Genomic DNA, 18,232 nt, shown 5'->3' with positions numbered 1-18,232 from the left:
TAATTTTCTTCATATTGTTACTTCTGGTTCAGACAATCCATTTTCTATTTGGCAAGAATGGGCTTTGTCCTGCAGTCAGTATACAGGTCTGTACATTTCTCTTGTTGAAGACAATGAATGGTGCGCACATGCAAGTACTACTTGTTTTTTTCCTAGTAAACATATTGCATCTCTAGGTTTTATGCAGAACATTTACTGAAGTCAGGAAAGAGCACTGCTTAAAAATTAATGGAACAACAAAACCCTAGTTATAACTTTTTTTAGGTAGAGAGGGGAAAACAAACAAAAATGTAAGGTAGGTAGTCTAATTTAAAATTAGAAATGACCATCTTGGTATTTGTCACTCCTTTCAATTCTCTCCAGGCTTAAACAGAGACAGGAGTAAAAGCTGGTGCAACTTTGCACTTAGTAAAGGCTTTTGCCATGTGTTAGATAAGACTTATTTCAAAGTTTTTATACAGTTCAAAGTCATCATTAATTCAGTCAGCCCATTTTGTCTTCTCTTATTCTTGCAGATCAACTGCATTTGGAAGAAAAGAAAACTATCCAGAAAAAAATCTAAGCATTGATGTAGCCTACTAAGTATGAATCTTAATTAACAGTGGCTACTTGAATAAATATTGCTGTCCAGACATTACATCAATAAAGGTATTTATCTAAGAGTCTATTCAGAATATTTTATGCTATGCACTGAGATATTAAAGCGCTAGCACAACTGAATCAAAGAGGTCCATTTTGCCTATTTAGTCTGCATAAAAGCCACGCAAGGTACTTATTTAACACAAACACTTTGTTAATACCTCCAGGCGTCTTTGTTTTTAAAATTTAGTAACACTTAAGACGTAACCTGCTGTCCATATAACATAACAACAACAATAAAAATCATTACTATATAACAACAGATACAGATACACTGGAAGTCAGATGATCTGACTCAAAACTTCAGTCAAAACCCATAAGGCCAATGGTAAGTTATCTACCAGTATGGTAGTGTGTAAGATACCACAAAAAATTATAGATATTATCTATATTCCCAAGACACAGGTACTCTATAATTTAATGTGACATTCCATGTGTATGCCTATCTCTAACTTATCTGTACTCTTTCATACTATTTCTTTATTGAACTTTAAACTGTGAGTACGGTCTGATCTGAGTGAAGGAAGGTGTGACCATGCAGTGTCCCCAGAGCAAACCAAAGAGGAGAGAATTTTGACAATCAGGTTGTGAACCTGGACCAGTGTGTTTATCTACTGCTGTGCTAGTGCCACCAGTTACTGCCTGAGAGGGAAGAAGAAAGTAGGCTCACAGGTAAGTGAAAGAAAAGTCAGAACTTCTCAGGGGTATAAAGGAAAACACTAGTTAAAAGACTATACTTTGGAGCTGAGAGCAAGAGTTGGACAGGGCACAAGCAATGAAACTCAGGAGAGGGCAAGGGGGAGTTGCTAGGTGGAAGGAACTAAATCTTCCTACAAATATAAACATAGGTCAGCTATGTCACTGCAACTGGTGACTGAAAATTAGCTTCTTAAATGCATGAATGTATGGCCATACATGACACAATTTTACTCTCATTAACATCCCATTGATTTCAGTGCACAGGATCCGAGGTGAAAATTTAGCCCCTGAGAAGGTGAAAGCACAGGAGACAACTGGGCAAATGTCCCATCTTTTCACTATCCAGACTTCACCATTGCTTTGGGTATGATCAACATAAAATAGATGACAGACAATTTAATCTATGTGTGAACTGCTTCAGCTATTTAATCTTTACGGCAGCACTGGACAGCTTGTGCAGCTGACTCGTTGATGATGCATTGCAAAGAAATGTCACTGGAGTGTGTAAGTCATTCAGCATCCATTCAGCCGCCACTTCTCACAGGCAGCTACAGGGAATATAGATGCAGAGACTTTATTAGAATTTAACCCTCTATGCTGTGGAAACTAGCACAAGAATATAATCTAAAATGACCATGGAATACCATCTATTTATAAATTCAGCACCTATCTTTCAAAGATGAGAGGAGCTCTGTGGAAAATCCTGGCTAGACGTCCTACTATGTGCACAGACATGAAGGCTTGGCTGCCCAAGTTGTAAAAGTTAAAATGTTGGATAATGCACTGTGTTTGCTCCAGAAAAGACTGAACCCTGGGGCTTACAGCTAGGGAATGATGAATTTAATTAATTGGGTGTGTCTATGGGGAATGAAAGGGGTTATTCTTAGGGCATGTCTACACTTGAAACCTTTTGTGGGTTTTGTGTATCTGTGTTAAGTGATTCACAACAAACTGTGGCATTAATAGTATGTGCATCATACATTGTTTTCCCTCATTTAAGTTATTTTTAATTCTAGAATGAAAGCAACAATTTCTCCTGAATTCATCTACTTTTGTTTTGGCCGCATTCCTTTGTTGTTCTGTGCTGTTTCATGTAAGATAACTCATAGCTGGCCATGAATCATTACAGGATAGGCATAGGCAGACTAATGTGCAACTGTAATTGAAATGTTAATTGAAAATGCTAATGCTATGCTTTTGCCTCTGGTCAGCATGGTAAATAAGATGGTGCATCTTCACATTTACCTGGCAAAAGATAAGCCCTTTCAGTCTTAAAGGACCTGGCCTTACTCTGTAGTTTTTGATTCAGATGGGAAGTTTGGTTTTATTTTTTCTATCTATGGCTTCTATTCGTTCTTCCTTTTGGCAGAAGAACCTACACCAGGAACCTAATTTAACAGATCCATACATATACATAGAAAAGGGAGAGGGAAGTGTATTGCAGAATTTTGCAGCACACCTGGAGTCGGCCACTCACACGCTCCCTCTGGCCAAGAGACTGACTTTTCTGCCTCAGTTTCTGTAACTGTAAATAGAGATATTCATCAGCTATTAATATTTATCTACATCAAACAGCTATTGTTTGTGATTTTTGCCAAATGATTTTAAGATAAAAACATTGACAATTAGCTAATATGGCTGTGTGAAAGAAAATGACATAAATTATCTTTAAAGCAAAATTGGATTTCACAGATAGAAAAAAAGAGTGCATTTAGCTTATTTGCTCATAACTAGCATTTGCTCATTGAAGAAAGAATTTTAGAAGAAAAATGAATCTGTCACCTTGCTGCTTTCCCACCAGCCAGAAAAGCAACTTTCAGGTACAACAGTTACAAAAATGTTTGCCCCTTGCGCAACGTGGAATAGAGTGGGATCCTGCAGCAAGCTGCACTCCCACTGCCAGAGTTATACAGGTTTCACTTGCTTTATGCGGGTTCTGTATGTGCAAATTTGCTCTTATGCGAGGACCCTTTTCATACCAAACATTCGTTGTATGCAAGGTAAAATCACTCTTATGAAACTGGTGTGGTGGAAGCCCGCAGTGCAGTGCATTGTGGGAGTGATGCACACCAAAATATAGTCTCCTGTGTTGATCTGTGCTCCTCGCTTGTTGTCTGAGACACATTTCTGTAGTTGCCATTCCCATTATGGCTTTGAAGCGTCTGCTGGCTTATCTCCTACCCCTCTCCCTGGTCCATCAATGATGCCTTCACTACCCTCTCTTCACACCAACTGAACATTCACCGCCGCCCTGTGCAGGTGTGCACTGTCTGCTGTTGGCGAGTAGCAAAATATCTTGTAAAAGTGTTAGAAATAGGACTGGGGGTCAGTACAGTTGAGGTCGTGGAACATATTCCTATTTGTTACGTTGTAAAGTAGGTTCCCTTTCTGCAAATTTGAGTTATGTACCATTTTCCAGGAATGCATGTACAGTATAAAATGAGGGAAACCTGTATCTGAAATATAATTGCAGGATTCTTTCTATAAAAGAGCTACCTTTTATAAGTCTGTTTGTTCCTTTCCTTCCCAGGAGTTCTTTCTGCTTAGCTGACTCCTCCTGGCTGCAAAGTCTGAAAAGAGTTCACAGAGGGGCAACAGGATCAGCCTCCCCTTCCCCCCACACCTTTTTTTTCTTGCAGGAAAATACGGTATGAGATTTCATCATGACAAGGCCTGCTTAAATCACTACAAAGAGAAACATAAAACAGATGCACACATATGAAACTCACAAAAATGCCATGTTGCTGGCTTTTGGGGTCAAATACTTTTTTTAAACTATTAAATACAACCAAAGGCATTTAGAACCTGGTACAAATGAGCAGAAGGATTATCTGTGACTTCAGTGGGAGTTCCACTGGGACATCCATCTCTTGTGATTTTTAATTTCTGTGAAAATCTGTGTGAGAAGTCATCACAACACCCCCTCCCCCCACCCTGTTTTACCTTCTTTTGCCACCAGTCACAGGTCACCCAGATTAGCACTTTTCACATAAAAACATTTTTTCTTATTTGAAATGTTAATGTCCTCTTAATAGGAGGTTAAAATCTATCTAATGATAGAATCCCTCAGAGTGTTAATTAAACAGGACAATAATAATCCACCAGTGATTTATAGTGAGGTGGATTACTACTGCATAGTGGTTGGTCTGATAGGCATTTATTGCCTACTTAACCATTTAACTATAACAAAAAAAAATCATTGTGGTACAAAAGGTGATGAATGTTTCTGCTAAAGTAGTCCATTAAGATGATTCATTAACATTACAAATAGGTCTGTGGCCTGTGTGCCACTTGGTGCCTGTAAAAGTCTGGGAAAGTGAGAGGCATTACCATAGGAAATGCTTCATGCTAAATGAGTGCTGATATCATTTAAAACCGACTTTCTATAGATAATATCACTTTTTTTACATTTTACATTACAAGGTTCAGGGAAGCTTTGTACTTTTCATTTCTTCAAATAGAGAATTTATCTTTCCAAGAGAGAAATATAGGAGGGGAGGTATAATAAAAGTCAAAATGCTTAGACATCCATTTGAGTCTTTCGTATGAGTCTTTGAACTGATGTTACCGGAATGCTGAATCGCTGGTTCCGCCACTGGAGAATGAGAATTAGAGTCATGAGTTATAGCTAAGACAGCTACAACTTTATTAAACACACATAAAATAAAGGCACGATAAATGATTTTTTCAGTTCAAATAACAGCACTGAGTCACGCTGCATAACAGTGAGGGAGAATGCCATTTATAAAAAATACAAAGAATTGAGAGGGGGGGGAAAATACTAGAATTGGAGCTGAAATTTTCCCAGGATACCAGAACTAATACACTGATTCCAGGGAATCTTAAAGATCGTAAGTGGCCAGATGCTTAATTTTGTATTCCATCTAAAAAATAACATTAAATTTGAAAGCATCACAGATGCTGTAAACATACTTTGACTGGAGCTGTGCTTCACACTTAGTATCAAACATAGCTACCCTCAACCTACTTTGTACATCTTTTGGCCATATTTTGGCCTCTTGTTCATTTTAGGTAGATGATTTGTTGCCCATACACAGTAGTTCTATTCTTCACATGCGACAACTGGTTTCAACATTAGCTGATTTCACTGAAAGTAAAGCTTGTCAAAGTGAAGTATTTTTTTCAACAAAACTTCAATAAGAGAGTTGTAGTCCCCTGCTCTCAGTCAGGGACATACAGCTGTTCTTCTACTTCCAAGGTGAGACCACTAACCACTGTGCTTTAGAACAACATTATGCATCCATGAAGAAACTACCGCCAAGTAAGGCAGGGTGTGAACTTACAGCATGTAAAGCATGCTACAGGTAGAGCCACTACAGCATGTTAAGGTTAGGGTGACAATATTTCCTGAGTCTAAAAACAGGTCGTTTTGCTACCACCCAGCTCTCCAGTATGCTTGGCTGTCTTTGAGCTCAGGTTCAGCTGAACATACCAGAAAGTGAGGGGGTGACGGGTATAGACTGATGGTGTGTGTGACTTTGTGTGCGTGTGAGGTGAAGAGTGGCTCAGAACAGACTTGAACCTGAAAACAACTGAAAGGTCTAATTTTTATTCTAATGCAAAACTGAAATAAAATGTCAACATTTTGATTCTTTTTTTTTTTTTAACAAAATTAATTCTTACTCTGGGCAATCCTAATTCTCAGCACTTTTAAGTCTACTTTGCAGGTCATTTTTCTCCTTAGCATGACTCTGCTGAAACTTTGGGAAGTTGCAGACAAGTTTATTTCTCTTACATATGCTTTGATTTGTTACGTATTAATCAGTATATTTACACTGAATGTTAAGAGTCTTAGACACTGCAAATAGGCTTTTATATGAATCAGAATATATACAAATATATGAATAAAAATATCTTTTCATATAGCTCCTAAAGATGAGCACTGCCCCACGAGTCAAATAATTACATAAAATATACTATAGCTGACATTAACATGGTAACAAAGCTATTTGTTCATTTTGTTTTGAATAGCTTAATTCTCTCAAGCTGCTGTAGATGAGTAAGGTGTTTTAGCAATCTATCTCCCTGGAATTCCCAAGCAGAGAGTCTTTGAAGCAACAGCCAGCAAATTTCAACCAGTTGTAGTCCACCCTTTACAAGAAAAATCAGAGTGCTGACTTTGAAGAAAACCAGACACGTGACACATAATGAGAATATTTCATCCTTGAAACCAAATAGGTGTCACACAGATTACATGCACACACCTACACGAAACAACATAAAATTCATAAAACAGAAGGATATACCTCATATAGCAATGCCACCCTGCACTGAAGAACAGTGATTTGCAAAGGCCCAGTTCACAGATGTCCTACGTTCAAATTATCCCATGCATAAAACTGATACAGTACTGTAATACTCTTCAATTCCTCAAACCAGAAATGCAGCTTACAAGTGAGTGGGGCAAACAAGTCAGAACTATATTTTCTTCTCTGCTTGCCATATCACTTTCCAAAACAACGCTACAATCTTCAGTGCTGGTCAATTCTACCAAATTACTCCTCTGTCTTGGGTGGCCCTCATGCACTGGGCATATCCAGTTCATTTTCCTGATATTGCCTAAAGGCCCAATATTACTATGCACTCTTCCTATCAACTCTCATTTTACATTGTATCCCCAGTTATCCCCTTAGCTCTGTCATAACCTCACTGGTGTTAGAAGATGCTGTGAATCTGCCCAGGACATGTCAGAAACTGTTCTGCAGAATAAAATGAATGTTCTTGTTCCATCTTTCATCATGATCTTTTACCAGCTGTTTCAACTAACCCATGCAGGTAGCAGTGTTCTATTTATATCAGTATGGGCCTGTACTGTCTGACCTATTATCACTTCCTATTTACATACACGGAAGACATTCTATAAATAGGTTTTAGATTTAATGAAAGATCTTCTGTTCTATTGTTCAGATATATTTAGGACATCAAAATAAAAAAAAAATTAATCACAAAGTAATTCATAACCTCCATAACCCTCAATTGCATGAAGACACACTCTTTATGGAACTATACTCATACAGAGTATCCTCTGAGAATATGTGCTTGGCCTTTAGTGGTGAAGACCATCGTTCTGTCTTGGATTTTTCTAAAGCTGAACAGAAGCAACCTGGGAGCTTTGTACAAAACTTGCCTCTACCTCATTATGCAGAGAACCATATCCCCAAAGGAAGAATTTAATTCCAAATATAAATGCAAGGATCTCCAAAATCTTAGCTCCTTTGGGACTTAACTTTTGCCCTTTCCTGGAGGGTGGGCTCCACACACCTCCCCCCACTTTTTACTCAAAATGTAGGCAGAATATGGAAGAATCTGTTTGAGTCCCTTAATTCATATTAAACAAACAAACAAAACTACCCCAACATTTAGACTGTGTTATAAGATACTAATTGTTTAAATGTATGCTTTTAAATTATCTCAGGTGCCTTGGAAAACAAACAACAACAACAACAGATTCTCTCTTGTGGTTGGACCACCAAAGCGGAGTGGAGTGCAGTAACTCTCAGAGCGTTTCTGCCCCATGTTCTGCTCTGCTTGTCCTTTTGAAAGGGGTCTCAATGAGGAGCCTTGTTGAGACCTCCACTGGTGCCACTGTTTATAGAGGGGATCATTAGGAACAGTTTAGTCCGAACAAAAGGGGTTTTGTTCCCATTGTCCTCCTTGCAGTTTGACGTCTTAACTGAAAAATTATCTTAATCGTCTAACAATATATATTTGCCTATGGGGTTCAGAGGACTGTAAAAAAGATTCCGGGTGACTGACGAAAAGATATAATTTATGGTGCAAACCCACTGCATGCTCAACGTTATTTACTTGTCACAGAAGTTTCCTACTAAAAAAATCTACAGGAACATCCACAGCAGTAGCTACAGCTTTGGTCTCATGACACTGTAGGATTATATTTGTGCGATCGGGATTGCAGCATAATCCAACTCAACAAACAAACAAACACCTTCTGAAGCATTCTAACAGTAGACTAGTCTCCTCCTTTACTTTGCTAACAGGATAGTTTAGGTTAGCTCCGCAGCCAGTGTACATTCATGTCAATACATTGACATGAATGGAGTGAGGCCAATTTACACCAGCAGAGCATCTGGCCAATTCATATTATTTTAAAAACTTCCAGTGTAAACCTTGTGGTTAATGATCTTCTGCTGCTGGATCTTTGGAAGATTGCTTCATGCGGCCACTTGTACTGTGGCAAACCTTCTTCCTGAATCAGAGGGAGCTGGAACATTCCCTAAACCATGGAGAACTGGGGCCAAAGCATAATCATTTGTGTAATTCTGGAGGGGATTTTTGTGGCCAGGGCTATAGAAAAATCAAATGAATTCCTGACTTCAGTCTACTTTCAGATAAGTTCACAGACTCTATAGAAACAACTGCGTATTTAGAAAACGTTATTTTAGAAACAGGATCAGAGAAAAATGCACGTTATATCCCTTCAGCTCTGCAACCCAACGCAGCTCAAAAAGCTGGCAGCTCAGAATTCACTGCCAGGTAGAGTAGCTTTAATAGGTATTCAAAATAAACCATTAAAATCACTGTTTCTATGGGAATGAAACATTAATCAAATAGAATTTGATAGTGAATGGAGATAACATTGGGCCAAATCCTGGCTCCTGCGTGCTCATACACGCAAGCAAAATAAACCTCCACCAGAAGAGAAAATGTGGGGTGCAGTTGCTGCATATAAACCTGCCCTGCAATATCCAGAGCCTTGAGTGACCCCTTGCTTCATCAGCAGAGGGTTTTAAGGCTCAGAGCGTAGTATATATGACTTAGCATACACACCCCAATTTTCCATGCAACCTTCCCTGCTAAGATTACTAATGCCTGTGGCATGAGCCGTTTGTAGCAGCTGTGCAGAGGTTATGCAAGCACTTATGTACCAGTTGGAATAGAGGAACAAAATAAAGGTTCTTTTGAGGTATTACTTTGCACCTGCCTGGACAGCAAAAGTGAAGGCAGCCAGCATTTGGCCCATTGTGTTTTGCAAGTCAGAGCCAGTTATTGCTGTAAACCCCTGAGAACAAAGGTCAGGTTTCAAAGTAAATCTGCACATAACTGCCTGGAAAAGGTATAATTATTCCATTTGCAGTGATTACCAAAAGTAAATGACTAAAAATATATATTTTTTTAATTATATGACTTAAATATAAATATAAATAAAAAGATTACTTAGCAAATTGAGGCAAATTTTCAAAAGGATCACAATGTAGCCTATGACTGTAAGTAACAATCTGTTACATGAAAGCAATGCCTGCACATTTTTTTAGCAAGTGTGAGACTCAGGTTTTGGATGCAGAGACTGGTTTTTTGCACATAACATCACATTTTTGCCATTGTTGCAAAAATATAGCCAAAAGAGTGTATACATAATCTTCTGAGACTGCAAAATTATAGATGAAATGGTAGGAGTTACTTTGGCAAGTCTGGGCCTCTAAGTACTTGCACGATAAGTTCTTTTGAAAAAAAAAGAAAAACATTTTTGTTAATTTATTAGAGCAACTGCAATTACTTTACTATAAAAACTTGATAGTGATTTTGTGAACTTCTATCCCAGCCTTACAAATTTGTGACTAAATTCTGCTTGTTTTATGAATGCAGTTTGCACCACTTAGGATTTGCTCCTGAAGAACTGTTTTAGTTTTGGAATTCAGAAGTTACCACTTCTGAATCATTAAAAATAATTTCTTACTAACAATTATTATTCAATTTTCCAAAAGTAGTACATTCATCTTTCAAGTCTGAATGTACAACTTCTATGACTGTTTCTTCTCTGACTAGAAGAGGCCAGGGCAATGAGAGCCATTGTTTAATTTTTATAATATACTTAGTTAAGTCCAATCCAGATCAGTTCAAATTCTTGGAACAGTGCTAATATTTGGCTTATCCATAATATGATTATTTTCACATTGACGAATGCATTTACGACAATGCTGTTAAGGAGAGTGAATAGAAACTTTGAGAAGTATAATCCAATATGACATAATACAATATGCAAGTTGTTTGTATAATCTTATAAAAATAAGGCTTTTCTTTAGATGAGAGTCACAGATGGGGAGGGTCCCAGCAAATCCAGATTAGATGGCATGCAGAAGATGCTGATCATGCAGTCATCACTGAAAAGATTCCCCAGATGCATGCATTTTAGTGCAGCCCTTGGAGAGACAAAGGAAGGATACTCTGAGGGACTGGTTGTACACATCAGATAGGCGTGAAAAGAGAAAGTATAAAAGACACAAAGGTAACAATTAGGAGGGAGAAGAATAAATAGCTTTAACGTTATTCAGAATAAAAGAAGGAAGACAGGATGCTTTGGGTCCAATCTTTAAGTTAAGCATGAAACCATTTGTGTAACCTGAACATACATTTACTTCATTTAGGGTAATCTTGCATACTGACGACCTGAATGAGCCACCGGTATGCATCTGGCAATTTGGATGCATGACCATGACAACAATGCATACAAATTAGGCACATGCAATTGCACACAAATCGTGTGTACTTTATTTGTTTTAGAAGTGGACCCTTTATTTCTAAACTACTCACTTCCATCCAGCAACAGTGCATGTATTTCTACATAAGCACAAATAATACCTACTAGACAAATCATACACATGCAAAATACTAAGATACCCAAAAGATGAAAACAGAAGCGCTCTGTTATTTTTTTAAAGAAATCATCTGAAACAGCTACCGCCAACATCCAGGTATTGCTTCATCATCAGCACTCAGCTCTCCTTCTCTGACACGGAGCAGGAGGAGGAGGAGGAGAAGAAGGAGTGGATGTCAGTTAAGAGGAAAAACTGGTTTCTTAATTGACCTGGGAGAGAAGAGAAAGAGGGTGATGACATGGGGTTGCCAATATTTTCAGTAATTTGTCTACAGTACTTGGGAGCTGACCCTGAGAGCACCAATAAGTGAGGTCAAGCAGTATGCAAAATATGATGGAAGAAACATTATAATCAGAAATGATGGCATAGACAATATCCTCTAATTGCAGCATGTGTGTGTAAAATCCATGTCTGCAGCTAAATGTTGACCACATCTCATTCTATACTCCATCGTGCTATATTGTACACAGCGGGACATACTCTGCTCTTGGTTGCACTCAGCAGCCTCACCAAAGTCAACATGTAATTGAGAAATTAATTCTCTAAGACAGTAGTTTTCAACCTGTGTTCCACGGACCTCTGGGGGTCTGCAGACTATATCTAAGGGGTCCAGGAAAGATGACTGCGATCAGTCAGAAATGCGTGAATCCCCACACTTACCATTCAAAGTGGTCTGCACTGCCATTAAATTTTTTTAGGGGTCTGCAAATGAAAAAAGGTTGAAAACTACCGCTCTAAGAGTGTTTTTCAAGAGTGGTTTTTTGCTCTTCTCAACCCTCACTCACAAAGAATGCCTCTGGCACCTGGTATATAACAGTGGCCAACTCACTCTTAGGCATATCTGTCATGTATCTATTTCAGCAGATTGTATTTAGCAGTCTGTCTCAACAATCACAAGCCAGACATTTTTGTAGAACAGTGCGTGGAGAAATTACCTGCAGCAGCTTCAAAGAAAAAGTTTGGTTCTCTGATACTTATAATAATCCCCTTTCATAAAAAGTTTATTGCTTATGCCAGATCCCACAATATCCTCTCTCTACTTGATTCTGAGCCTCTGTCAAACCAGGTATGATGGTCCACAGTTTAGGCCAGGAAGTAAAGAATAAAGCCATACAAAACAGCAATGAAAAAGATTATTAAAAAATTGGATCCATTTCCATTCAAGTGTGAGAGACAGCCCTGTCACTCACTACACCTGGGGAAAGGACAAGATTAAGCTGATACACTGCTTGATCTTAACCCTCCCACCCCCCAAGGCAACTTAACCAACTGAAGCTAGGGGGAAGTTAAGTAGGGAATGAAGAATCATAACTAGAACCAGAAGAACCTGCCAAACCAAGAAGTCTCAAAATTTGTCTCCCATAAAAAATGACACAGTCAATCCCAGAAATCAGCTACCTGAAGATTTTTGCAGAGCCCAAATCTCCCAGTTCAGAAGAACTGCGTATCTTCTCTTTCCCCCAAACAAGCAGTGCTTTTTAAGGGGACACTGTTATCTTGAAAATTGCCCTATATATGGTTTCTGGAAATATACCAGCTCTTAAGGCTCCTTGTCCATTTCTATAATCTTTATTGTATAGCATTTTAATTTCAACATGTTTTTCTCCCAGGTTTGTTGGGTGAAAGGCCTGCACACAAGGAAACAGCAGGAGGAATGGACCAGAGGGGAGAGACTAGGCCCGAGTCACTGTCAAATACACTGAGGAAACAAAACACCGTTTTTGTGTTGAAATCCATGCCAGTTATATGTTTTCGAACAGGAAGGCCACAATTCTTAGCAATGTTTTGGCATTACCACTTAGGAACAAATCCAGGGTTTGTACAAACGATGATATACAAAATAAGCTGGTATTGTATTATTGTACGCAGTTGCAATCCCAGCTAATTCATGTGAAAGGACTCTAGAAGGGCCCTTCTGGATACTATGATGGTATATCTATATTACCACTATCTTAGACACTTCTATGGATAGCATCACCGTAGTACCTGAGTGACTCACAATACTTAAATATATGTAGCCTTACCAGTCTATGAGCCAGGGAAATACTAGTATTCCCATTTTAGGATAGAGAAGGGAAGCATAGAAAGGTTAAATGATAGGCTAAGGTCACATAAGGGATTGGTGGCAGAGCAGGGAATTGGACAAGGCTCTTCTAGCACACACCTGAAGCCTTAAATTATGGCTCCTGTTTGTATGGGGAGCCAGCAAGAGACGACTGGGCAAATCACCTGACACCTCTGGTCCTTCTCCTGCTCCCCAGGCAGGCTGGTGGTGCTTCTCCAGAGCTATAAAAGATTATTGCCACCGCTTTGAAAAGCAGCAGAAGAATGAGGAAGGGGCTGGCAGCTAGATTCTTCCCCTTTCTCACTGTAGTCTAAAGATGGACCCCTCCAGTTCTGTCTCTCACTTTCTCCTCTGTTAAAAAGCGGAGTGCCTCCTTCACCGGGCTCTTATAACAAGCTACTTGCTGTTTGCACAACTGGTCTGTATAAACATGGAGTGTTCTTTTATTGTAGCCAGCGTGGGCCTTTGTCAGGAAGGGCAGCATATAAATTGGCATTGTATAAACTGAATAAATAAATACAAATGAATAACTATTTGTTTTTGGGTGCAGAAGGCAGGTGGGACCAGGTGTTCAGACTTCTGGGCCTGGCAGGCTCATCAGGAAGCATCAGAGGCTATGAGTGTGTCAAGGCAATGGAAACAACCTCTTTTCCCTCCTCTCCTTTCTGTCTTCCCGCCAGGGCTGAATCAAAAAATCAACATATAGTCTGAATTATTTCCGGTCCTTTCCTTTCAAGAGATTACTGCTGAATGCTGTCATTTATTTCTCCTTTGTGTTATGGCAGAGCTGGCAGGGCTCAGCCAGGATTGGGCTCTATTCTTCCAGACCTTGTAGGGACACTTGGTAAGAGACAGCCCCTGCTCCAAAGGGCTGATAACCCCATCTTACACAAGATGCAACAAGTGAGTGTAGCTAACAATGGAAGAAAAAAGAGGGGAGGAGATGAGAGGGAGACAGGCTGTGACCACCACTAGCTGTGTGCACAAACTGATGGGTCTGGGGCTATGTCACTAGTATCCTGTATTGTTTTAAACTTTCACCTATTAACCCATAACCGCCTGGCCTTCTTTAACACTTCTCCACTCACAACCCTCTGACTGCCTGTGGGTACAAGTGACCTTGGGCTACCTTTCCTACTGGTATCATTGCATTTTAAATGCATGTATTGGTCTTTTGCCTTCTGGGCAGGCTCTGCCCCACTGCACTTAGTTTATTTTGTTTTATACTTGCATGCCCCCCCCTCCACAAAACAGCCCTCCCTCAGCACTGCCTTCCCCTTAATCATGTTTACATTAATTTAACTACTTGGGAATGGCTCACCCTTTCTTCTAAGCCAGAAGCCTCCATAAACATCCTGAAAAGCAACCTGATCAGATGTTCCTCCTCTAGGCAGTAACACGGATTTTCTTCTCTAAGCAGTTTGGAGAGAGAGAGGGAGCAGAGAGCAAGCGAGGGAGGGTGTTGAGTTGTGCTGCCTGCTCCTCCCACCAGATACAACCTCCTGCTGCCTGTCTGTAAAGCAGCATTTCAAACACTTGTGAGAAGTGAAGAGGGAGAGAGAGAGAGGGAGAAATCAGACCCTAAAGGAAGAGGGGAAAGGGAGTGGAAAGCACCACTCAGGAGTGATCTTTGCTATTTATCTCATGGATTTTACAAACTAAACCACCTCCCCCCCCAGAGGCAAACTTTTATCATGAGTTTGCTGAAGCCTGAGCTGCAGGGCTGCCCTCTAGCCAAGTGATCAGAGCTTTGCGGGGCAGGCACTTTCCCCCTCTCCAGCTGTCTTTCATGGTAAAGTATTTATTCCTGCTCAGCAGCCCCGTGGATCTCTTCATCTCCCCTCCGTGCAGGAGAGATGCGCGCCGCGTGGCCCGGGCAGCCTGCCTCCCGGCTGCTGGTCCTCTCCTGCTTGTGGCTGCGCTGCATCCTGGCGGACTTCACCTTGGACAATGAGGTGCACTCCAGCTTCATCCACCGGCGGCTGCGGAGCCAGGAGCGCCGGGAGATGCAGCGGGAGATCCTCTCCATCCTGGGCTTGCCGCACCGGCCCCGGCCCCATCTGCACGGCAAGCAGAACTCAGCCCCCATGTTCATGCTGGACCTCTACAATGCCATGTCGGTGGAGGAGGCGGCGGGGGCGGCGGGGGAGGAGGGAGAGGGCTTCTCCTACCCTTACAAGCCCATCTTCAGTACCCAGGGCCCCCCCCTGGCCAGCCTGCAGGACAGCAACTTCCTCACCGAGGCAGACATGGTCATGAGCTTCGTGAACCTGGGTGAGTGTCCGAGCCCAGCCCGGGGCAGCCTGCACAGGGGCAAAGGATCTGAGTTTGGGGCCAGTGTCTGGAGTGGGATGGGGTGGGAGGAAGCTGGTTTCTCTGCTGGCAAAAGCGAAGAGATGGACCCAATGGCACCAGAGCCTCTGGTGAGGACAGGAGAGAATGGGCTGTGGTGGGGCAGGTAGCAGCAAGGGGCGCACATGACCCTGCTGGCAGGTGGCTTTGAGCAGGGCAGGGGAAGGAAGTGGCTCTAGATCCAGCCTTTCTTGCAGTGTGAATTTAAGTGTCAGGAGGTTTGGAAATCAGCTGGAAAGGGCTCTGAACCTGTCCTATGAGTAGGACTTTTACTGTGCCCCATCAGATCTCATCCGGCCTGCTCCCATGCTCCCTCCTTGCTCCTCCACACTGGATGAGTTACCTTGCAGAATCCACGAGGGAGTGGACCTGTACAGGACCTCTACAGTGGCTCTGTCTGGCTTCTTGCACCACCAAGGAAGATGTGAAGCCAACAAAAGACCTTGGATTGCAGCATAGTTCAAAGCCCGAGCTTGGAATCATGTGGATGATCACAATGCCACCGGAGCCGCTTAAGTGGACAGACCCCAGTGGAGTGGCCAAGGCAGCCTTAACTAGATTGAGAGGGCCAAGCTGCTGGAGTCTGTTTTCTTAATGGCTTGAGAAGGATTCCAGGGTAAATCCTTATTTACTCCTGCAGCTCTTTCTAGTGACCCCAGCTGAGGCAAGCTAACGTGCTTCCTTTCACACACACATGTGGATGGGTTTATGCAAATGATGTGAAAGTTGCCAGGCTTTGTATGCAGCTCACTGAGCTGCTTTAATTGGATGCCGCAGTTTGCTGATATCCTCCTGATTTCTATTCGTTGGCTATAGATTGCACACCCTTTTGGACTTACTCAGCCGGATTTGAGTAAAATGCTGTCAGGACAAGCATTCTATTTTAAATATATAATTATAGGTCCCAGTTCACTGTATCTAGTTTTAGCCCTCATCACGTGTGGCTCTGAAACCACCACATGTACAGATTGGGTGCCTGCAAATTCAAGTCAAAATCTGAATGATCATTTCAGAGCAGGGTTGACTCAAACTTTGCCTAAATGAGGGGCCATTTGCAAGGGGTGAGAAGGATGCACCTGAGATGCATGAAATGGTACAGATGGCAGATGCCCCCATCTTAAATCCTGTAATAAATCTGCCATCACCTAGAACTTCCTGGTTATCACTTGGAGCTTCATGGTGGCAACAGGCATTGTGCAATAGTTGTCCTTTCCCTAGCACTATGGGCTAAAGGAGAAGTACCAGTAGCTGTATAGACTTTATGACACACACATATGTGAATAGCTGTGATCATATACAGTAGCCAACCTCAGTCCAATCCTGAAGTGATACTTGGCAATGGAGCACTGCATGCTGAGATCTCAAGTTTCAATGGAATTGCATCTCCATATTAAATACCATAAGCCTCACTGGTAGGACTCTACAACTGGCCCAGAGGCTGTACTCTTTTCAGACTGCTAATATAGTCCATTTGGAAGTATAATGCTTGTCTAATGTTTTTTCAGTACGTAAGCCAATTAGCATTGATGCATTTTAAAATCAAATATTTGTGCAGCCAGGAGTACCACTGGTGGGCAAATATTTGATTTTCGAGATAAGAGAAATGGTGCTAATATTGCGCTGTGCTGTGCCTTAGTGTACATATAATGTATGGCCACAGTGCGGAGACATAGTGAAAACAAAGGAAATAAACAAAGTTGGCACTTTTAGTTTCTACTGTAAAAGTAGATTCTTTTTGAAAGGGCTGAACATTTAATAGAGTCAACTCCAGATAGTGAGATTTTCCTCCAGGTGAACAATTATATCCTTTGGTTTTTGTGAAGTTAGTTTCAAAGTAGATCTCATAAATGCAGCTCTGGGGACCCAGTTCCATGCTCAATAATGTGGGGGAAAGCCATCTTTGAAGGCCGCTGGAGTTTTATGTAAAAGACATTATGGTTTAGCCTCTAAAGTAACTTATTTTGCACAAACATGTTAACTCCAAGTATGATCATAGTGAAATTAGTACAATTACATTTGTAATTGAGATTTGTTTTCTTGGATGCATCTATCCCATGAATATGAAAGAACATATCAATACAGATTATATATATGTAAATTACACAGGTTACAGTATAACATCAAAATTATGAACTGCATAAAAATGCTGGCTTTTATAATCAGTTTAAAAAGTATGAAAATGTTCTTTCCAAAGTATTTCATTATTATTTAGTTTAATTTCTGCCAGCATGGTTAGTCATTAGTCAAAGCGTTTTATATAGGCAGGTGGAATTATTACCAACAAGGCACTTTTCAGAGGTTTATCTGTACTGTTTTGTTCCCCTGTCAACAGTGCATGCCAGGACGAGTTTAAAAAGGACATAGATCCATAATAGCTTTCTTCATCACTGTGCACACCTTTCATCCCATTATAGTCATAGTTCTTTCATCTTTTTAGGACAAAGACTTACTTGTTTATGGACTTTTTAATGAATTAGAGTAGGTACTAGCTCACATATATAGCTAAGCACAACACCTGCTTTAGTATGTACAGTTTTCTATGACATTCAGGGAAAATTAGAAGATCTATTGTAGGACTGATATTTTTTTGGAGGTTTTCTACAATGATCCCATTTAAACCAGAACTGAATTGCTAAATGCAGTCTGTATTAAACTGTGTCCTGGTTTTGTAAGAGATACTCTGCAGGCATTGTATTTCACAGGTAGGCTTTTATTACATACTAGAACCAGCACAATGAGGAAGTGTCATAGCATAATAAAATATGCAGCTTAGTAATGGGGGACGTAAATGTAAGTAAAGAAGTCATTAAATCTAAACTTCAGTAAACAAGGTATGTTACTG

The 18,232-nt window shown here is 40.6% G+C and overlaps 2 protein-coding genes across 2 annotated transcripts in view; one reads left to right on the top strand and one right to left on the bottom strand.

The window, feature by feature from the left end:
* The window catches only part of SPO11 (SPO11 initiator of meiotic double strand breaks), a 218,359-nt gene that overhangs the window by 27,269 nt on the left and 172,858 nt on the right, over positions 1–18,232 (bottom strand). The window contains exon 3 of the mRNA XM_090020607.1: positions 11,057–11,182. The gene's annotated coding sequence lies outside the window, so the exon portion shown is untranslated. The remainder of the gene's footprint in view (positions 1–11,056; positions 11,183–18,232) is intronic.
* Positions 14,511–18,232, top strand: part of BMP7 (bone morphogenetic protein 7) — a 54,383-nt gene continuing 50,661 nt past the window's right edge. The window contains exon 1 of the mRNA XM_090064938.1: positions 14,511–15,312. Within this exon, the coding sequence (XP_089921064.1) occupies positions 14,895–15,312 (418 nt within the window). The 5' untranslated portion in view covers positions 14,511–14,894. The remainder of the gene's footprint in view (positions 15,313–18,232) is intronic.

Source organism: Crocodylus siamensis, chromosome 10, assembly GCF_052110815.1.
Source record: "Crocodylus siamensis isolate JL-2025a chromosome 10, ASM5211081v1, whole genome shotgun sequence".
Lineage (NCBI taxonomy): Eukaryota > Metazoa > Chordata > Crocodylia > Crocodylidae > Crocodylus > Crocodylus siamensis.
The sequence above is the reverse complement of the archived record's forward strand: the minus strand, read 5'-3'. Positions and strand labels throughout refer to the sequence as shown.